The following is a 22,972-nucleotide window of genomic DNA, read 5'->3' on the forward strand; positions in this document are numbered from 1 at the left end:
GCATATATATATGTGTATATATATATATATATATATATATATATATATATATATCACACACGCACGTGGAGTGCGCGCGCCTGAAATATCTGGATGAGGAGGAGCTGACCTCCTGCAGACTCCTGGCAGAGAGGAGGAAAAGCAGCTTCCTCCTGTTTGTGTGCAGAAAAGTTGGAGGAGAGGACGGACCCAGGACCTGAAACCTGACCACGGAGCCTCCTCCTCCTGCTGCTGGCTTTAACTCAAACCAGATGGTGTCCCGCTACTCCACAGCAGCTCCAGCCTGATGCGTGGCTCCAGCGCAGGAGGTAAAGCAGTTTAGACGGAGTAGGAGAAGATAATGAGGGGAGGACGGCGCAGACTTGACTTCGAGGAGTCATACAGTGTCCATTTAAAGGAGTGAGCTCGGAGTTTGCGGAGTTCGTGGCTCCTCCGTCTGATCTCAGTTCCGCGCACGGCTCAGCAGCACGGCAGTCACGGCCTCTCTTGCGCGCGCACCCGTGTCTTCGGGACACGTAAAAGCAGGACTTTATTTTCTAATGAAGGATTCAAACTGCGCATGCTCTGTGCTGACCTAAGTGGGCTCAGATTGAGCTGACGGAGGTGATGGAGGTGACGGAGATACGGTGAAGCTCGCGCTCCGGTGATGCGGTGCGTCCCGCTGCTCCGCCGGCGCTCCGGCCCGCCCCTGCTGCTGCTCGCGCTCCTGCTCGCACTCTGTGTGTACCTGATGGTGGGGGACGAGCCGGTGCGGTCAGATGTGTGCTACAAGGTACCCTCGCTCCAGATGTTGACCCGCAGGTTCGTGTGCACTCTGGAGGCTCTGCAGAGACACGCACAGGTGAGCATACCTGCGTCACACTATGACGTCATTCTGAGTGGCCCACAGTGACCCCCACCAGCATCAGTTTAGTAAAGCTGCTCACCAAACTCAATTTTAAACAAAAGCAAACATTTAAGGAGCAGCTGCACTGAGCCAGTGAGGGTCAGGCACCCGAGGGCTCCGCCCCACTATCCCATCACCAAACGTCAGGCTGTTTTGATTATTTCCAGAGTCTTAGATGACCGTCACCTTTCAAACACTATGTTTTTCACTCCAGTTAAACTCTGTCAAACTGTGCTCCACTTTATCATGTGTCAGAGTTTAGTGAAAATCATATTGCTTTAAAACTTCCTCAAATGTGTTTCATGTTTAGATCTCTCCTAAGGCACTTTATTACTGTACTGTCTCATTGGTTTCACATAAACTTTATTATTGAACCCAAAATGACCCCAAAGCTCTGTTTTAACCAAAACACTTCAAATACATGTGAACGACCCTGAGACAGCAGAGTGGAGTGAAGTCTTCTTAAAATGTTTTGATTTCTGAATGGACTTCTGAATGCATCCACTGGAGGAGGATTCCTGCTGGGCCGAGGCTCCTTCTGTCTCATTGTTGCTATATTTTTAGACACAGACGGATGAACGACTGTGAGCACGAGGGTTTTATTTTACCACGGGGTGACTGACAGCTGCATGGACCAATCAGAGCCAGCCAATCCAGTCGGCATGTGTTCTGGGTATTTTAAGTGTGTCCTGGTGCTTGGTGTCCCGATAGAAATATTTCTGCCACGAGGATCCAGTTTCTGACAGATAACAAGAGTGTAAACATACACACACACTCGCATGCATACACACACACACTCACAGTGTTTGGTTTGTTTTATGAGGGCTGTAAACTCCTGTCTGCTCATCCTTCACCTTTTACTGAGTGTCGTGTTCAGAGCTCAGAGGTCAGAGTTGGAGTAACGCTGAGGCTTTAATGAGCTTTCATTCCATCTTCATCTGAAAACTTGATAATGAGTTTAGATTTACACCACTCAAGAAGAGCTGTAACATCTTCGTAATGCTGTGGCTCAGTAAAACTTTATCGATAAAGCATTTTGCCAACCCACAGGACGTGAACAGCTGAGAAGGAATTTATTATTGAGTATTTATGCATGAAGACAAACAAACTTCATCAATACATCTGAATGGTCTTTATTAGTGTGTAAGACGTAAAAAAAAATCCTTTAAATAAAGGTTTGAATGTTGTATTTCTGCTGTGTGCGCCGTTCGACCTCCGCAGAATTAAAGCGACAGCAGAGGAGGGCTCACCGTGCAGGTCACCCTGAACACAATGGTCTCCACAGACTTCAGCAGGGTTCCTGCTCTTTCAGAGTATTTTGGGGTATTTTTCAGTCTCTCAGGAGGGTTCTGGGTCTTTCCTGACTCTTTCAGGTTTTTATGAATACTACAGGTATTTTGTGGTATGTACTGGTGTCTGGGTGATGCAGGGCCTGATTATTCCACCTCTAGGAAATTCTAGGCTCTGTTTTTGTGTCTTCAGGGTTCTTTGGTGTGTCTGATGTTTGAGAGGCCGTCCCTGGTGTCTTCACGTGATATGAAACCTTTTAAGGTCTTTCGGGAAGTTTCTGGGTTTTTCTTTGACCATTCTTCAGGGTCAGAGGTCGATGTTGTTCTCGTGTCAGCTGACTCTCAGCTGTTGGCCATCAGCTGTTCACTTCTCTGGTTCCTCCCCACAGCTTCCAGTCAGACGTGAGGATTTACTGCTGGGAGCAGATTCTCAACATCTATTTTAATCCAGTCTGACAGGAGCAGAGGACCATGACAAGAACACCATGTTACCTCATGAGCTCTCAGAGGTTGAAAAGACTCTGACTAACCAGAAAATACAGTCCTGTCCATGGGTGATGGTCAGTGGGTCCTGAACGGGTTAACGTAATTGAAACAGTCTGATCCATCAGCTGGACTCTGATTGGCTGTTCGGAGAGGTTAATTAAAAATCTGTGTTTGTTGTTTGTTTTAATATTTGCTATAATGACATTATTCAAATGTATTTATGTGTAAAATCATTTCTCTCATTTCTAATCCTGTAGCAGTGAACACGCTGGGATCACAGATCACATTAAACTGAGTGAGACATTAAAACTGGGGAGGGGGTGTGATGAGGGTGTTTTGGGTCATGTGACTTGGTCCATCAGTCTGGAATGTGGGCTTCATGGTCTGATATTGCTCCTCCTGCTGAGTTAATCTGGAATTTTCTCTGTAAAAATCCCAGTTGATAAAGAACTGTCTGTGATCGATCTGTCTGGAGTCCAGACAGTGGAGCGTTGCTGCCTCGTTGTGTCAGCTGACAGGAAGCTGAAAGTGTTAGATTAAGCATAACAGGAAGCAGTGTGAGGCTGACATCACAGCCACTGACCCAACAGGAAAACTGCATCCCAGCCTCAGAGCTGCAGGCCTGAGCTGACTGCATTTCTTCTTCTTTGGTGAGAAGAAACACCTGACAGGCTGAACGTGTGCAGACAGCCATCATCAGAGCGGCAAGCTCACCTTAGTCTGAGGGCTAACACAGCTTCATGGTTTAAATGTTCATCTCTGAGCGCTCCATGAACTGGAGCTCTACCATGCCGGGTGTCATTCAGCTGTGTCAAACTCTCTTAAAGCTATCACAAAAATGTTCTCCACACCAATTTGTACTTTTGTAAACTCTGTAACATATTGTATTATTTAAAGAGTTTAGTCTATTACTGTCTTGGAGCAACTGTAACCCACATAATTTCCTTAGGGATTAATAAAGTATTCTGATTCGCATTCTGATTCACACAAACTCCTGCCGCCCCCTCAGTTGCAGCTCTCGTCTCAGAGGACCCCCCACCGGCACCGGGCCGTGGTTCTGACGGGGCGACACCCGACCTCAGACACCGAGGTCCAGCTGTACCAGAGAGTCCTGCAGCAGATGGACTACGAGGTCCACCTGTCCAGATACGCCGAGACCAGCAGCTTCCTGAGGAGCACGCAGGGTAAATATACATCTGAGGGGGAGCTATGCTGGCTTCAGGTGCTGCTGGGAATATAAACACTCTGAATCTGATCCTGAATGAACCATTCTTTAAACATTTCAACCTGTCAGAAAGACAAACACACACACACACACACACACACACACACACACACACACAGTCTCTGTATATCAAGCATGTAAACAGTGTGAGCGCGCTCAGATGGCCCTGCCCTGCTGGAGCTTTAAACAGCGACATGAGCGAGCAGAGGTCAGGGTTTCCTGTGGGTGGAGGAGGGTGGAGACTTCCTGTGAAAGCAGATGGACCTCAGTGAGTGTTTGTGGAAAATCACTTCAGTAGTGCATGCCACGGCAGAGAAACATGAGCACGCACAAGACCGAAAAATGGCCTCCGTCTGTGTTAGCACAGAGGGGCTTCCATGCTTCCTGTCACTCTGGGTTTAACCCCGCCCACTTCGCCTCAAAAAAACAGACCAGAGGATCATCCAGCTGCTGATGTCAAATTCAGAGATGATTTATCAACAGCACTGAACATCATGAACAATTCAGGGAGATGTGAGGGTAACAATAATAATGCAGATTTATTCACATGTTCATTACCACATCAACTGAATCCTGTGGAGGCAAAGAGATCTGAACCTCTGATTGGATGATTCTATCAGATATGTACTTAACACCCTTCATCAAAGATTCATCACCATGTTTCCTTTCATTACACTATATGTTTGTTGTAAGATCAGTGTTAAGAAACATTATATCAGTATCACCAGAGGCCTTGTTTACACCATCCCTGTAAGAACATGTTGGCTTTAGTCATGTATTATTATTTATTAATTACATAATAACCTAGCCTGATCAGTGGCAGGTATATTATTGTGTCGTCTGTGTCCCCCTATGTTTGAGGAGCAGTGAGACAGTAAAGCTTGAGGTTTAAGGAGAAGCTGAGAGAAACCTGAGAGCATGAAGTGAAGCTTTCTGGAGACCGAGGATGACAGGAAGCTGGAACGGGAAGTTCCTTTAGCTCATGTTTGGTCATAAAACAACACAGAAAGAGACGAAGCAGAAGCTCAACTCGTCTTCACTGTAGGGGGAGGGATGGATGGACAGACAGATGGATGGACAAATGGATGGATAGACAGAAGGACAGATGGAGAGAGGGAGGGATGGAGGGATGGATGGATGGACATCAGGTTTAAATCTGTGTATTATTGGTTCACAGCTTGAGCATGGTCCCACTGTTGAAGTAAAGTTGTCTGTGTTGAACATCCTGCTTCGTTCTCTTTTTGCTGAAACCAAACAGCTCCAGCCAAAAGCCCACCGCAGAGCGTTTCCTGTCAACAATCGCTTCCACATGTTCCCGTTTTCTTTGTGTAAAACAAGTAGAAAAGGCCTCCGGTGGTTTTGGATTCTGTGGTCTTTCACAGTTAAAGGTGCAGAGTTTGGGGCGAGCTGTGACTCGTGCAGGTGGCTCTTTTATTTTCTCTGAAAGTGTGAAGAAGACGATGCCCCTCACAGGCTGCCGTTGATCTGAATCTACCTGACTGACGTGATTTGTCGCTTTGTGAATAAAACTCCACTGAACTACAGGTGAGGCTTCTGTGTGTCTCCATGGTTACAGGCATTGGTGGGTGGAGCCTCCTGCTGTGCCTCAGCACGTCAGAGCAGAGCTGTCTGAGGAGGATCTCCTTCTCTCACCTGCAGCGTCATCAGACGGTGAGCCCCTCCTGTCCTGTCTGTATCAACTGACGGCATGTTTGATGACATAACAGCTAAACTGTGTGTGTGCTCAGGTGAACCTGCTGCCTGGGCTGATAGAGGCATTTTCAAATGTAGGTGGAGGTCTGTGTCACTTCTATACACACTACCAGCTGACAGGTGAGTCTGCAGCAGGTAAATCAAATCAGCTTATTGATCTTGATTAAATGTGATAGATCAGCTGATTGTGGCCTAAGTCGCATGATCTGTGCTCATCCAACATTAGACATTACTGCCAAATAAGAGCACTTCCTGGAACTGAGCTTTAATCTGAAGGTCTCAGCTAACCTCTTGCTGTTTCTCTCAGAGTCTAGTTTACCCATGAACCCTCATGCCTGTGGATCGACCAATCAGAAGGTGCAGATTCCTCTGGACAGGTTTGTATGTGACCAGCTGACAGAAAGTTGTCTGAGTTCTGTGAGGTAACGTTTCTTGTTTCTCTAAAGTTTCCCTGACAGCCAAGCCCCGCCTCCTGCTCTGGTTGCCATGGTGAATGTTTATGTCCTGGTAACCTCAGTGACCCCGCTGACTTCTTTCCTGCATGACATCAGCGTGGTAATGACCATTCAGCATCCGAGGGGCCAACCTGTGAAGGTAAAACATGTTCCTGTGTAGGACTTGCTAACACTTCACTGCTAGCACATCCTCTTTCACTTGCAAATCAGTTTCCCATTGGGGACGATAAATTATCATTGACCACTGCTGTTAGCCTTTAGCTCCTCCTCTTCCTGTCAGCTCAGGGACTTCCTGCTGCAGCACCTCGATCCAGCAGCCTCCCATCAGGCTTTGAGGCAGGTGAAGCAGGTGATAAGTAAAGTGCTGCAGGCGGCTGCAGCATCAACCAATAAGAAGCAGCGAACCATAAGCAGGTGAATTCTGAGCTGAAACTCTTAACTTTACTTCCTGTTTCACAATCCAGATTCAGTACACACCTGTCTGTCTGCAGTTGCTTCAAACTGCAGGTAAAAGTAGGAAGGTAGAAAGAAATGAAGGTAGAAAAGTAGGGAGCGAGTAAGAAAGAAAGGTGGGTAGAAAGGATGGTGCAGTGTCTGGGTGTCTGTTGTGCTGAAAACTTGAAAATGCCTCAAACTGGATCTGTCATGTCTACTGAGTGTGTGCAGTCTGTGCCCAGTGGTGGCTCACATTGTCACTACTGTGTGTTTCAGGTGTGTGTTGTGCTTCCAGCTGCTCACCTTTACTTTGTTCTTCAGCGGCTCTGTCACACCTGTGGTAGTCCAGGTAAGAGTCTGACCATTAACTTTTCAAGTTCAGCTCAGCCTTCCAGCTGGTCTTCAGAGAAGTTCTGCCTCCTCTGGGTGAAAGGTCTCAAACTCATGAAGAAGAGAAGAAGCTTCAAGCTGCTGAGACACCTGGAGGTTGAGTTACATCGGGGTGGGCAACTCCAGGCCACGAGGGCCGGTGTCCTGCAGGTTTTAGATGTGTCCTTGATCCAACACAGCTGATTTAAATGGCTAAATTACCTCCTCAACATGTCTTGAAGTTCTCCAGAGGCCTGGTAATGAACTAATCATTTGATTCAGGTGTGTTGATCAAGGGTGATATCTAAAACCTGCAGGACACCGGCCCTCGAGGCCTGGAGTTGCCCACCCTTGAGTTACATGATGACCCAGCAGAGCATCCTTCTCTGACTGGACCTGAGAATAACCACACTTTACTGGACCTCAAACATACAACCAGCCTGAGGTGTTCAGGTGAATAACCAGCAGAGGGCGCCTTGACCTCAGCTGCTCTATGATTGGTCTGCCTCTCCTTTTCAGGTGGACACACAGTTAAACGTTTCAGCTCTGAGCAACGATGCCTTCGACCAACAGATCACCAAAGACCTGATCCTGGAGGACACGCTGGACTTCCTGCTGCCGCCACTCTCACACCTGTCCTCGGAGAGGGAGGGGAGCCAGGTGAGTAGCGTGTTGTCATTAAAGGAGTAGGAGTTTTCCATGTCAGGAAAAAAATTAATGAATAAGTAATAATTAATGAATACTTAATGCAAAAGATAACAATAAATAATTAATAAATTCTCAATAAAATGTGTAGAAAAAGAATAAATATTTTTAATAAACTAATAAAAAGCATATTTTTTGAATAATTAACCAAAACAAATAAAATGAAATAAATAAAAGCAGCAGAGTTTAAAATGAATTAAAACTGATGGACATCCTACAGACATTTATTTTATTCATAAAAAAAAATAAGATTCTGTTTGTTTTTATTAATAAATAAAAAAAATTAAATGTCACCCACCTGACTCTGTGTGTGTGTGTGTGTGTGTGTGTGTGTGTGTGTGTGTGTCAGTACGGTGGCTGTACAGGGACACTTGGCGTCTGTTTGTCTGAAGATGAGTTTCTTCTTCTGCTGCACTTTCAGTTGCTGATGAAGACCTCATCAGCGTTTCAGCCGGTTAGTTAAGCCCCGCCTCCTTCATCATCTTCTTCTTCAGTAGTGTTAACTGAGTGTGTGTGCCTTGTTTGTCACTACAGCTCTTTCCCAGTGTTTCCTCCTCCTCATCCTTGCCTCGTGGCCTCTCTGACCTCCTGACCCAGATCGAAGGTTTCTACAAGCTGAAAACAAACAGGAGCTGCAGGTAAGAGGCTCACAGGTGTGAGATGATCCATTGTGTGTGAACTTAGAAGTTCACTGAAGGGTTATGTCTGATGTTCCCACAGGACAGACGAACCGCCCAGTCAGCAGCCAGCTCTGTCTTCCTCACAGGACGAAGGTGAGATGTGGATTTTAGACCTGTCCTGACATCTGGAAACACATGTGGTCACATGATGCTGCTCAATCTATACAACCTGTTCTAGGTGTCACAAGGCAACAGGCAGTTACACCTGTAGAGGTACGCGGTCTGTCACAGGGCTAACACAGACAGCCATTCACACCCTTTCTGATCCATGCAGCCAAAGTGTGATCACAGCATCCGCAAAGTTTTTTTCTTTAACGGAGTTCTAGCTTCAGCCTTAGAGGATGATGCTTGGTTTCTACCTGAGGAAACAGGAGATGGTTTTACCCCCAAACAGGTTCAGGGGCTTCCTAGGCGGGACTTGCTCAGTACTCTACTGTGAAAGCTCTGTTCATTAGTGGTGGGTGTCATGGGTGAAGTGAAGTAGAACCTTGAGATCGAACGTCATGCTGATTCTTCTGTTTCAGGTCTCTGTGTGGACCCCCACCTTCGACAGATCTACACAGACCCCCCCCTCATTCTGAACCCCCCGTTCCATCCCCTGGTGAAGGAGTACCACGCAGAGGTGACCTTTGACACCATGACAGTTCGGATCCGGCCGGAGCCTGTCAGCTCGGCCTGCAGGATCCACCTGGATGAACACAGAGGTCCCAGGTGAGACCAGGACTGTAAAAACCAACAGGTTACAGCAGAGAAGGTGCAGTCGAGATAGTCCTGAATGAAAGGAACCTCGAAATGTGACATTTGATTGGACAGATGTTTAAGCAGGAGCCGAGACAACAGATGTACTTCCTTTATTAGATTATTTTAACACGTTTCTATTGAAGTAAAATCAGAGCATGAACTGCTCTATAGCATTCGCCATTTTGATTTGGGGCATGAAGCAAGCAGCAGCCTACTGACAGCAACTAGCTACTACTACTTCTCTTCTGGGCTTTAACTATGCTGCTAACGTCGGCTGGAGTCATGGTTTGGAAACAGGTGCCATCAAGGGAGGACTCCTTGTCATGCATTAGTATTATGCTGGGCTTTTATAAGGAAAAAGGAAGGGACACAAGAGTTGTTTTATTTCAGTTTAGATTTGTGATCCATGCTGGATTTATGAAACTCAAATAAAATGTGAATCTGGCTTTGTAGCTCCATTTGCTCCTTTTCACAGAGGATAACCTCAGAGCACCTCCTTGCAGCCACTTTTACAACAGCAGGATTAACAAGAAGTTTCTTCCTTCAGGATGGCGAACTACCCGGTTGGCCTCGGCAACAGCAAGATCAGCATCCTGGTGATGGACGGCAGCCACCCGGAGCCTGTTATCATGTCCATCTACACTGTCCACGTTTACAGGGAGAGTCGGCCCAGCCTGCCCATGTTTGGATATCACGTGATGTGCAGCTTTGTGCAGGTAGGAGCTTTTCTGTTAGCTGGTGGACTGCAGGGTGTGTGACATTCATTCCTTCAAACACAAAGTCTCCTTTAAGTTTGTATTTTGCTCTTTCAATGAGGTTGAAGGGATCAGTTATATCCAATGTTCCCTCTAAGCTGCGTGCGTGCTCAATTGCGCACTGCTGGCACGGTCTCTGCGCAGAAAAAATCTGCGTTGCGCACAAAAAATAAATTCTAACCTGAATTGAAGTAAATACGTTAACAATTCTGTTTTGCAGTGTTAGTCAGTAAGTGACTGGCTGCTCCCGTATGGGAGAACCATTCCCTTATCCCATAGTCCAGCCAATCATGCGATTCACATTCACGTATATACGCAGCTAATCAACGTCGTTGACAGGCTATGACAGCGTCCTTATGTGCCGACACCGGTGTTTTAGCTAGCAAAGCGGCGTGGCTGATGTGGAGTGAAGCCATGTTAATGACAACGTGGACAACCATTGGAGATGTGAGCAGGACAGACGGAACAATTGACAGAAAAGGTGTGGACTTTATACCAGTTTTTAAATTTCGTTGATAGGCCACGTAAAACCAGAGTTGTGATAAAAAAATATGCAGTGTTTGTTTTTCTTCCTGAATACTACCGTTGTTTATATTTACTCATAATCTCATAGTGGACAGAAAGTATTTTTTGGAGTGGCACAAATAATTTGTGTGGCATCAAATTTGATGCAGAACAGCTGATTGTTCTGTAAATAGTTTGAAATGTTTGTTTAAAAAAACGCCTTGGCTGCATTTTTAGGTAAACGGCTGCAAAAAACCTTGTTGTTTGCAAAACTCAGTAACTTTTTTGAAGAAGTAACTATATAATTAATTGCCCAACATTGGTCTTTATATACTGTATTTTGCAGACAGAGAGTTACAGGACTCTCTCCCAGACCACAGACTCATAATACAAGTCAGAGCTTTATATATTCTAAGTGATTCTTACATTGACATTAGAAAATAGAGAGACCAATAGTGATGGTGAGATGAAGCCTCGTGGTGAACTGAAGCTTTCCATCCAACTGGTCCACTCATGGTTTGAAGCATTGTGATGATTCATTTGCTCTACTGCGCCATCAAGTAGACGACTCAAGTGAAACAGGCTCAATGATTATAATGATGTGATGTGTAAACCTCTAAACTGAATAAATAAATTGTTTTCATGGTTATTTATCCCGAATATTGTCTCAGTATGTCTGATACGAAAGAGAAAGTGGGAACTATCAGGAAAGAGTTTTGGTACGATTGTGTAACTGTGTAATCATGCTTATTTACATCTGGATAATGCAGACCGTTGTCACTCCCGAGGCGTAACGTCTCGACGTTTTGTCACGTCCCGCGGCATTCCTGAGGAACGCGAAAGGTGACCTTCCGCGTTCTTATGGTACGCGGTGGGTTATGGATGAAATCCAGTGGAATGACGGTCCCGCGGTAATAGACGTTCCAGCCCTGTATTCCAGCCCTAAACCTAACCTGATCCCTAACCATAACGTTATTCCTAACCTTAATTACTGGGGGAGAATAATAAATGATGCTCATAGTGAGTAAAAAGTAAACTGAGTGCATTTTTTGAACAGAGATTCACTTTTAATGTGTTTGTATAATATAATACAGACACATCATCATACACTCCAAAAATAGAAGAGTCCTTGAAATGTACAAATGTACAAAATATTAATAAAAATGAATAAAAATGGAGACACCTTGGCCTATGGTACAATGTATGAAAAGATCTTTACTGCAGATACTACTATGGCTCTGCAGATTTTTTCTTTTATTTTAACCTATGTCGCCTCACCTTGAGGTTGGCAAATCTGTCTATGTCGGATTTTGGTGGTTAAGTCTCTCAAGCATCTCTTTCTCAACTGACATCACAGCCAGGTGCTGGAGTCTGCTTTGACTCTTGATCCTTCTCAGCCAGGCATGGAGCTGACACAAGACACTAAAAGACCTTTCACAACTACATCTGCTAAATGGGTTTGTTAGGGCAACCTGAATAACAGTTTTCAGTGTGGGGAAGATCTGATTATCCAGAAGATTGTACAATGTTAACATATCTGGAATGGCACCAGCCTCACTCTTGAACTTCAAAATGTTTTTGGCAACCGTGACTTCCTCTGACTGAAGTTCAATATGTTTTTTTTTAAAATTTCCATTGTAAGTGGGCTAAAGCAGTTAATTAAAAGTAGTCTAACATAAATGTAAATGCTGTAATTTGATTATTTAAATAAACCATGTAACTTGGATGGGTTCGATGCTGGTGTGACCACAGTGCACACGCCTGCTGTTGCTTACAGTAGTCCAAGGGACCGCTCAGGGAGTTTGTGTGTTCGCTCAGACACATGAAAAATTAGAGGGAACATTGGTTATACCATCAGTCTGATCAGGTCTGCTGAAGCTGCTCTCATCATGTTAGTCACCAAAGATGAAGCTAACAGAGGACACAAAGCTGTTTTCGGACTTCCTGTTTCAGAATCCCGGAAGAGCCCCGAAATGTTACGTTACCCTGAAAAATCCAGACAATAACAATAAGGCCTAATTACCACCTGGATTCCCACTCTGTGATAGTTTGATTGAATAATCTCTGAAAGCTAAATGGTGAGAAACACAGCAGCAAGCTCTTCGATGCCGTTGATGGAAATGGAAACAACCATTCAGGAAATTTCAGAGAGCTTTGTTAACAGGATGTTCATCATTTACAGCAAAATGCACAAATTCTGGTCCAATTACAGCAACGTTTTGCCACAGTCTGGCTGAAGCAGACTGTGTGGAGTGAGGAGGTGGACCCAAGTGCAGAGAACACAAAGCGTGGAAACAAACTTGATATTAACTGAAAGCGAGCCGTTTGTTAAAGGCTGGTTTTAAAAATACCAAACAAGGGGCAAAGGCAAAACTAAACACTAACCTAAACTGGGTGAACTAAGGCTAAACATTAAACAACTCTGAACATAAACATGAAAACCTGACATGAAAAACCTTAAACGCGACAACTTGGCATGTAGACCTGGGAACATGGCATGACAGCAGACGATCAGACGAGGAATGAATGAAAACACACACACTAAATGCACACAGGAGGTTATCAGGGGAAGTGGAAACAGATGGGGAAACAGCTGACTGGGATGAACATAATGACAACCGGTTACCGGTGTCATACACTTTGGATTCTAGCCAATCATTTTACCTTTCCCAGGATAGTAGGCGGGCCCAGGTACATACGTTCTTTTAGAGCAGAGCTACAGATTAAAAATGCTCAAGGCGAAGCGGTCAAAAGTCTGGCTGTACTTCACAGCAAAAGATGCAAACTCAGCAGCCTGCAACAAGTGCTTTAAGGTGATACTGTGCAACGGAGGTAACACCTCGAATCTGATGAAACACCTGGCGACGCATAGCGTTTTTTTAAAAGCCAAGAAATGCACCATATTTGATAGCTTGCTCCAAGACCTCACACCGAGCACGTCTACTGCGGGTGTGGTGCTTGTTATCGGACCCGGAGTTAGCAACATCCCCCAAGAACCCGAAGAGTAGAGTCCTGGTCCCTAGCCCTGCCAGTGTAGCAGAAATGATGACGGATGATGATGGCAGCAGCAGCCCATTTAAGCACCGTTTCAAAAGTACCGGTTTGGCACCGGTATCGGATAAAACCTAAACGATACCCATCCCTAATGACAACACAGGGGAAGTGAAACTAAACACAATGAACATGGGACACCAGACCTCTTCAAAATAAAACAGGAAACATAATGAGACACAGACACAACACGAGCTTGGACACACAGACATGAAACACACGAAGGGCGAGGGAAACGTAAACACACCAGGTGAAGACACTAGGGTAATCTAATAAACAATGAACTATAACAGCAACCTAGGCATAATAAAAATGAACTTATATAACCTAATGAACTTAAACATAAACCATAAACATCAAAATATATTAAAACTCAAAATGCTGAGTCAAATGACCCAGGATAGGGGCACATGTATTTGTTGTTTATTATTTTGTGTTGATTATTACATCAGCTTCACAGGCATACAGAATTCACTGCTGTCTCCATAATTATTTTATTTCATTCTGCCTTCCTTGATGCTTCACCCCTCCATTATAAGAATTATATGATTTGGGGGTTTGTCCGGGATTTTGTAAAACAAGGTTGGAACAGGTGTATTTTCTGTGTTACGTCTGATTTCAAACCTTCTGCTTACTCCAGTTACAAATGTGAGTTGTTGCCTGGATGTTTGAGCCCTTTTTGAGTTTCCAGTGTTTGCACAGGTAGGACAGGTGAGTGTTTGCCTGAACTCTGTTGGGTTGTTTGTTGGCTCTTTTTGTTATCTTTTATCTGGTTTTTAGAGTAAGTCAGGGCACAGATAAGGTGAAGAGATGAGTTTGGCAGGATCTGCTGGTCATTTATTGCTTTTGTAACTATAATTGTCAGAGAGCAACACAGCAGATCAGGCCTGGCACTGAAAACTCTGTCTGTCTTGACATCTGTTTCCTTCACACTTTACTGCTTCAGTAAATCTGATTGAATCTGATCAGCTTGATAAAAAAGCTCTGGTGTTTTCTGATGTCTGCTCCGGGCTTTGCTCCAGCTCTCAGTAAACCATCTCGACGTGACCTCGACACTCTGAGAAGAATGAAATGTTGGCTCCATTTGTTTCTGCCTTTAAATTCCTCTCACATCCCTTTACGGGGCTAACAGTTCGAAAGAGGGCGGAGTTCAGTGGGCCTGGTTGGCCCCTGAGAACACAGCGCTCATTGATGCTCAACCAGCAGGCTCATCAGGTCACCAGTAACTTATCCAGGATCAGTAGTCAGAGTCAGAGTCAGTGTAGATGTTTGCTGATATGTGCATGAATGTGAGCTTGTGTTTAGCATGTGTTTGTTATGCATCACACACTCAAAGACTAATAACTAAACTCAGACAGGAAGACATAACGGGAGAAATACTGAAGTGTGATGATTCTGTGGAGTGCTCAGGAGTGGGCGTTGGCTGCTTCTCTCTGCAGACAATCTGCAGCTCCAGCAGGTGGGAGCAGAGTCACACTGGAATCAAACCTGTACTCACATTTAAAAGTAAAACGTCGAGTCAGCTGACGAGCACTAAAGATAACACTGCATCAATGCAAAAACATAAAAACAACAACAATAAAAATAACGAAATGAATAATAATTTTTATTATTATTACAATAAGAGTTTTGAGGCCTCAGGAGTTTCTGCAGGTTAAACTGAGTGAAGACAAAGACTCACTATAAACACTCCTGCGTATGTGTGTGTGTGAGTGTATCATGTTACAGTCATGTCTTCATTGGTTATCTGATGGAGCTGCTGAGCTTAATCTTTGTGTCTGTGCTCACCTGAAGACACGTGACCCTGGATCCTAAGCTGCTGCCAATCAGAGTCCAGAGACGTGTGCTGATTGTGAGGATTGTAGTTGTTGTTTGAAGCTCATTGTGAGTCTGAATAAATCACTTCTAGCTGGTCCCCTCACCCACCCACTCCTTCAGCTCCTCTGTGAGAGCAGTAGCTCAGTCCAGATGTGTCATCCAGATGTTTCATTGTTGCAGATGTTCTCACAGTGTGCTGAGAGGACAAAGACCTTCATGTCCTGATTGGTCTGCTAAAGACGATGTTGAACAGTGTCCGGCTCAGAGACAGCAGGGTGGGGGTTCATTGTTGTATGTGTTTGTGATGCTGGAGCTCTGTGAGGACATCTCACCTGTGAATGTCTCTGAGAACACCTGCGCACACCAGCACGTCTCAGACCTCCAGCCTGTCTCTGCAGGCGAGTGAGCCAGAGCTGATGGATCAGTATCAGAAACATCATGCTCTGGAGGCTCCGCCTCCTCCCTCTCTGGACTGTGTGGGATGTGGAGCGCTAGCGTGAAGGAGCTTTTCATTCGTAACCTAAACAGAACAAAATGTTTTGGCTGTGACTTTCTGACCTTTGACCTCCTGTCTGCAGCGTGATCCCATTAGGCCTGTTTGTTTCTGTGGAAACGCAGAGCAGCAGCTTATTTATCAACTTTCAGATGAAGCTGAGCTCAGAGAACGACCACAAAGCCACTCCCAAGCCCTGAGCTGCACCCAGCTCCGCGCTTGCCCTCCGCCTCCGCCCTCACCTGTCATGATCCTGGGTTTTGTACCGGGATTTTTTCTCTTTTGGATTTTTGATTTTGGTTTATATAATATTCTGAGGTGATGGTCCTTGTTTTGGTTATACTTCTGATATCTGTTTGTATCCCCAGATCTCAGCTTGTTATCGGAGGTTTTCTTTTTTCATTCCTCGTCCTCTTGTGTCTAGTTTCCTGTCCCAGTGTCCTTCTTTGAACTCAGTCTTGTCTCCATGTTAAGTTGTCTGTTTCCCTGTTATTTCACTGTGTAGCCCAACATGTCTGGTAATTTCTGTTTGTCTTTCTCTCCTTCCCTCGCTCTCTCTCTCTCTCTCTCTCTCTGTCCCTCGCTCTTACCTTGGTTTTTACTTTGACAGTCTCCTGGCCTGTGTGCAGGATGTTGTGTTTGGCTTCCCTGTCTTATTAGTTAGACTATGTTTAGCTGTGCTCTGTTCCCTCATTTGCCTTGTGTATTTAAAGTCTGCATCTTCCACTGCTCGTTGTCGTGATCTTCCTCAATGCCGTGTTCTGCTATTGCCCTCCGCCCTCCACCCGCCTCAGAGCTGATGAGCCTTTTGAAGCGCTGGTCTGAGTCCAGCTGTCTCTACCCACTCATGTCCACCTCTGCCCCAGCTCTGGGTTACAGGCCTGCATGAGCCTACCCCCTGCATGTGCACTAATGGTTCAGTCCAAGCATCTTGTGTGAATGCCTCCACACCTCCACTTCTCCGGTTATGAACCCCGTCAGCAGGCAGATGTTGCTGCAGATGTTCCTTTGAATGTATTTGGACTGCTGTGTGTGTGTTTGATTCTTCTCAATTGGTTTGGTCAGACCTCCTCCTCTCCCATCTCCACCCACTGCTCCGTTTGGAGGTCTGAGTTTCCCACAGGAGGCGGCGGCGGCGGCTCAGAGGATCTAATGAGCGCTGATCCGGATTTACCAAGATTCTCAGACCTGAGATCAGTTCTGCAATCACATGGGAGGATTATCGGAGTGTTTCTGCTCCTCTATGATGGATTCCAGCTGACACCACACAAACAGCCCACCCCCACCCACACCTCATTCCTGCAGGCGGAGAAAAAACTCAGAATCCTCTTTTCATGTTCAGCAGTTTGTCTTTTTCTCTTTTATTTATTCACACTCACACACACACATTCTCACATGGTTAATACGCGGCATTCCTTTGTTACAACACTACCAGCGTTAGCTGTTAAATAAAAGAAGCAAAAACAGAGAACATGGTGTTGAACTACGACTCAAACACACCGCTTTGTGTAAATTAGTGTACCGTACTAGAACAAACTTTCGTGACAGTATGAATTCTTAAGGAACAGTTACCGTGTGAAAAGCATTTAGGTCTGAAAGCTTTTTTATTATGTGTATAAAAATCAGTGCCAGTGTGTGTGTACATTCTTAATCCCTTTCACAGTTATGATAAATGGATGTTGGTTGTCCTGAAGTGCAGATTGGTGCCATGTTATAACAAGTTGTCTCAGCAGCGTTAGAGTTCGACACTTCTGTGGCAGGTTTTTCTTCTTTTGCTTCTCTTTGCCTTCATTCCTCACTGACATATTCTTTCTTGCATTTTTGCTTTTCCTTCCTCGTCTGTCTTTTGAACCTGAAACAAAGAAAGAATAGCACTTAATGTACCTTGACACAAAAAGCTTTTCTGTTGCTGAGGCGGCTATGCTAGTATTCTCTGCCTTGTCATCTTGCCTGACGTGGAGTCAGTCCATGACATGGGTCTGCTGCTTGGCTGGTTCTCCTGTGCCTCACAGAAAACTTTATTACTGCTCCTGTAACCAGTACGGGGAAGATTGTTGGGCTGCTGTTGTGTCAGCGTTTGCAGTAATTTGCAGTATCAGCTCATTGTGTTCCTTCATCACTGATCTGTCAGTCAAATATCAGCAGGTACACCTCTCGGTCCATGTTTCCATGTTACAATCCACCCCACCCCTGTCAGTCATTGTTTAGCTAATTGTATTAGCATAGTGGTTTGAAACTAGCAAGTGCTTCACTAAGTACTAATGTACTCTAAGTCATATCATATTTAATCTTCAGCTGTGTGAAAAAAATATTTTCCTGTTCTTGTTTTCTCAGTAATATCCGCATATGCCTGTGACAACCCCCGTTTAAAATCAGGGATAGAAGTGGGTGAACCCTGATGTCTCATCCCAAATGGGTGCAACTCCTGCCGCTGCAACTCTTCCCATGTTATAACCATACCTGGTCTCCCCTGTTTCTATTCTTGTTTTATTAGAAATTATTTAATAGTAAATAATGTACATCATAAACGTCTAGTGTATGTGAAATGAACTATAGTGTGATCATTAAAAAAATCAAATATTTATTTACTGAAAATAAAAACTGCACTCAAAAATCAAAATTTTGATTTCCAAAATGAAGGAAAATATTGTTTACAAACTGATAAAATATCCAAAAAATTAACCTGTTTAGGAATAATAATAAGGTTTAAGCATGAAACAGCACGTCACATTCATTATCAGCAGGAAATTACGGCACTCTGACACATCAAAAAAAACAGCCATTCGCAAAGAGAACACATTCATTTGCAAATTCATTTAGTTTTTAATGTTTGACGAGTGTTTCAGACCTGTGATCTGGCGTTTGCTCTGTGGCACTCTATCAGCTCTGTGTGGCTGCACAAATATCAGCTTCATCAACTCAGCACCACCCGTCTGTTTTCACTGAACATGAAAATGTCTGATTACGATTCTGACCTTTGTCATATTAACTATCCTGTGGACACGAGATTATTTATTTATTATTATTATTTATTATTAATTATTTATTATATTTGCATATTTAAACTCCCAGTTGATAGTTTAAAAAAATAAAATACAGTTTTCTTTTATCATCCAGGCAAAAAGCCCTGCCTCTGAAGTTATAAAAATGATTCTGACAAAGCAAATCATTTTTTACTGCACGTCCTATCTGACATCATCAGGCTTCAGTTGCTGCTTTTACACAAAAGCTGTCGCCATGGTTAAAGTGACGTTTGTGCTCTCTCGTCGCGTTGTGATGGAGTTTGAAGCAGAAATTAAATTCTGATCAGAAGGAAAGGCTCACATCTCTCTCAGTTTTAAAAGCTGTAGTTCATGTTGCTCTTCTGAGTCCGAGTGAGGAAGAGGAGCGCGTGGCCGCGGCCTCGATGAAGTCAGAGTTGGGGGCGACGTGGCGGCGGCGAGGCCTCAAACGGTCCGCTGCTGCTGGAGGCGGTGTGTTTGGAGCTGATCTCGGAGCAGCGTGTACACTGAGCAAAGGTACGAACAAGAAAATCCCTGTTAAGTTTTCTTGTCGCACTTTGTTGCGAGCTGTGCCGCTGACGTGAGGAATGTGACGCCGCCACGACGAAACCTGCAACAGCAGCAGAAGAAGAAGAGCCAGCGTTTGTGATGGCGGTGGCTGTGAAGTCTGCGCCAGACCTGGAGGCTCCCACGGGGACTCTGAGGTGAGCGTGGATCGCTTTGCTTGACTCCTGACCTCTGAGCAGAGGAGGATGGGGACGGATCCACAAAGGAGGATGAAAGAGAAGCTCTGAGGGAGGAAGCAGCGAGCACATGAAGAAGAAGACGTGGTGTTTGACAGCGAGAAGCTTCAGATCTCAAACAGCAGATTTACTTTCAGAGGCCAAAGCTCACTGGGATGGACGCGACCTCTGACCCTGCAGGGAATCAAACCCAGTGATTAAAACTAAAGATGGTGCATTCATGTGTTTAAGTTTTTCATGTGTAATTTTCTATGAGTAGAAAACAGAATCTATTCGATTTACCAATGTAACCAGCTGTAAAGTGTTTATTAAACAAAATAGTAAAAACTCGTTTCAGTTTCAGGTTTTAAAGGAAACTTCAGACTGACGCTTCCTCTGAGGGTTCCTTTGTTTTCTCTTCATCTGTGTCCAGAACATCTCAATTCCTCCACTATTACTGTTCTGGGTAGTAAAGTGTGTTATTTGGGGTGGCTGTAGCTCAGGTGGTAGAGCAGATCACCTACTTATCAGTAGGTGGTTTGATCCCCATCTCCTCTAGTCTGTGTGCTCTTCGATGCATCCATCGGAGTTTGAATGCGTATGAATGTTAGATAGAAAGTACTTACACAAAAGGGCATCGAAAAAAGTGCTTGTGAATAAGGTAATTTGTGTAAAGTGCTTTGAGCGCTCAGATACAGAAGAAAAATGCTATATAAGAAGTTAATAAAATGTATTTATATAGCACTTTTCACAGATAAAAATCTGTGAAATAAAAATCATAAAGTGCTTAATTTTCACAAAATTAAAAAGAATAAAAACAAATAACAATATGAAACAATAAAATAAAGTATAAAAAAGAACCAGTCCATTTGCCATTTTATATTTACAGTTTGTAGTATTTGCAGAGTACTGCAGTCAGAAATCGCACACAGGAGGTTCAGAACTTCCTGGAAGTGCTGATTGCAAATTTGTCACAGTTTGATGTCTGTTGTTCAGGACTGCGGTCTGCTGGTCCAGCCGGATCGCTCCTGCGGTCTTCAGCCCCACAGCGAATCCCAGAGTCAACGTAATGCCTGCAGCTCAGGACACGTGTCAGGTCTGAGGTCCTGCCAGTGGACTGCTTCCTTAAGATAATACATCAAATTTAAGTCAAGTGACTTTTTGTTCTCGCCACCTCACCTGTGTGTCTCACCTGCCTGACAGGACTCTGGGTTGTTCCATGCCTCAGCTGTTCTGACAACAGGACGTGCGACTGGAGGGAAGTTTCCTGGCAGGCAGATGGTTGTTATCACCCAATAGTGGACCACCCACTGCTGCAGGACTGTATGAAGGACAGAAAGGTAAGGTCACCTGATCAGCTGATTTGAACCAGTCCATCTCAGATGTCTCAGTTTGTGGCAGTCGTCCTGATGGAGGTACATCACCAGCTCTCTCATTGCTCCTCAGCTGTTGTTTATCGGGGACTCAACAAATCGTGGGATGATGTACTTCCTGATGGAGAGGGTGAACTCCACCCTGGAGGACTGGGGCAAAGCTCACGACACGCTGGTCTACAGGAACCTGAACAGAGGACGGACTCTGGTCAGCTACTCGTACTATCCTCAGTTCTGGCTGGAGAAGAAGCAGCGACCCACGTTCAGGCAGGCTCTGCAGCAGCTGCTCAACAGGTGAGGTCCTAACAATCCACTTTTGAGGGATGTTACATGAAGCCGTGAGATATTTAACAGGTGACTTTTCTTGTTCTTGTCTGTTAAGGTCTCAGCCTCTGGTGAACTCTAACCAAACAGTTCTGGTGGTGGGAGGAGTCCAGTGGCTCAACACCAATCACCTGAGGACAGTCAGTGAAGTGCTGGACAGGTGAGGAGACACAGTGTAACACCACCTACATACAGTATAAACCACAGTGTTATCTCCATATGGGCTTACACTGATCTAAAGAACAGAGGACCTAACGCTGATCCCTGAGGTTCACCTGTACTCCAGTCCTGCATTTCCTGTAACATGAGAAACCCTTTCAGTAAAGACACTAACCCGGGGTTTAGCGTTCGGGATTAGCAATGTTATTGAGGACTCTGGTTTCTATGGTAACGTGAGGTTACTTCTGTCCCTCCTCAGTGAATCTCTCAGTAACATCCTGGTGGTGGTGAAGTCTTTAGGAATGGGCTTCCATCTGCCTGTGGACGGGATCAGGTCTCTCAGTCTGGTAGGTTCCTGTTCCTGCTGTCATTCATACCCCTCTATGGGAATTAAAGCTGCTTTCTTTGATCAATATTTCAGACAGAGATACAGGACCTATACAGGGAGAACGACGACATCATCACCACCGCCAAGCATCATGGGTACGAAGTGATTGACACGTTCAGCATCACGATGGGTCGATACAAAGAGTTCCTGCAGGGACGCTGTGCCTGTCACTTTCACGAGGTAACACAACTTTATTTATCAGCAAACGAAGTGCTTCCAATGGTCAGGGCTGCAGGCCTCACAGCTGATGTTCTGCTCTGTTTTCTCAGGTGGAGAAGTTTTGGTCCACAAAACTTTCCAGTGACAGAACGTCCACCGCGAACACGACCAGAACAGAGACAACTGTACATACACTTGGCAGCCAATCAACCCTGCCAGACACGGAGCAGGAGGCGGGGTCTCAACCCACAACCTATCGTGTTAGAGGACCAGTGAACCAAGTATACTCTGAGATCCTTCTGAGCCGCCTGTGTCCCATTACCCGAAACTGAACACCTAGGAGGGGCCAGGTGAATCCTGCGGGAGAGTCACCTGTCCCCCTCCAGGACGTGGACTTCAGAGAGGGGTGGGGGACTCAATGGTGGAGGTGGATTATTCAGAATGAACAGAAGCATCACTGTGCAGCTCAGGAGCACCAATCCGACGCGACGCTGAGGGTCTCAGACTCAGCTGCTGGCTTCTAATAAGCAGAGGTTACTTGAGATAGCGCTCAGCTGGTTCCTGCTGCTCGCAGATGTTTAAAGCTTACAGCATTTCAGTCCCAGCAGCAGGACTGTTAATCTCTGACCTTCTGCTGGGATTTTCCATTTCAGAACCAGAAAAATCCTCTGCTGTAATTCTGCTGACTGCACCAGCTGCTTCTCGCTGGCCCGTGTGTTTGACAGTGATATGAGTTAGCGTGGATTCAAGCAGCTGCTTCCTGATTCAGACTTAGCCTCAGGCCTCACTGATTGATCGATTCTGTATGTCAGACCAGTTTTAGCTCCAAAGACTCGATGAAAGCTCTTCATCACGTGACAGAAGCGTCTTTTATGACTCTGCTTATATTTCTATATTTTTCTACAGATGTATAATGTGTCTTTTTATAAGCTGAAAACAGAAGAAATTAATATTTTTTATGACTGTGCTCATTCTGCTCTTCATACAAAAAACAAAAAGTCAAACAAAAAAGTTTTTAATCCTGAACTGTGAACACATTCACAACCACAGTGCTTGGTCCTCACAACGTCTTCACTCTAACAGACTCAGTCTTTTAAACACCGTCTCACTTATGGCTTTATAACATTTAATAAAACATCAGTGGACAAAACTCATCTTTTTCTCTTTATTATTATTATTATTATTATTATTATTATTATTATCATCATCTCTAGCTTCATTGGGACAGATTTTAGGTTGT

At 44.8% G+C, this 22,972-nt stretch overlaps 1 protein-coding gene across 1 annotated transcript; it reads left to right on the top strand.

Moving 5' to 3' along the window:
- Nucleotides 1-114: 114 nt before the first annotated feature.
- cped1 (cadherin-like and PC-esterase domain containing 1) lies at nt 115-22,872 on the top strand. The gene is made up of 21 exons (XM_087830385.1): nt 115-841; nt 3,671-3,845; nt 5,463-5,557; nt 5,635-5,719; nt 5,907-5,976; nt 6,046-6,193; nt 6,335-6,468; nt 6,766-6,838; nt 7,378-7,518; nt 7,913-8,017; nt 8,098-8,201; nt 8,284-8,336; nt 8,768-8,954; nt 9,532-9,700; nt 20,326-20,425; nt 20,533-20,669; nt 20,776-20,996; nt 21,085-21,186; nt 21,445-21,532; nt 21,607-21,753; nt 21,843-22,872. The coding sequence occupies exons 1-21, from the start codon at nt 647-649 to the stop codon at nt 22,062-22,064; spliced, it is 2,751 nt and encodes a 916-aa protein (XP_087686511.1). The 5' UTR covers nt 115-646; the 3' UTR covers nt 22,065-22,872.
- Nucleotides 22,873-22,972: the final 100 nt, after the last annotated feature.

This window comes from Neolamprologus brichardi, chromosome 17, assembly GCF_056152115.1.
Source record: "Neolamprologus brichardi isolate AB-2024 chromosome 17, ASM5615211v1, whole genome shotgun sequence".
NCBI classification, from domain to species: domain Eukaryota; kingdom Metazoa; phylum Chordata; class Actinopteri; order Cichliformes; family Cichlidae; genus Neolamprologus; species Neolamprologus brichardi.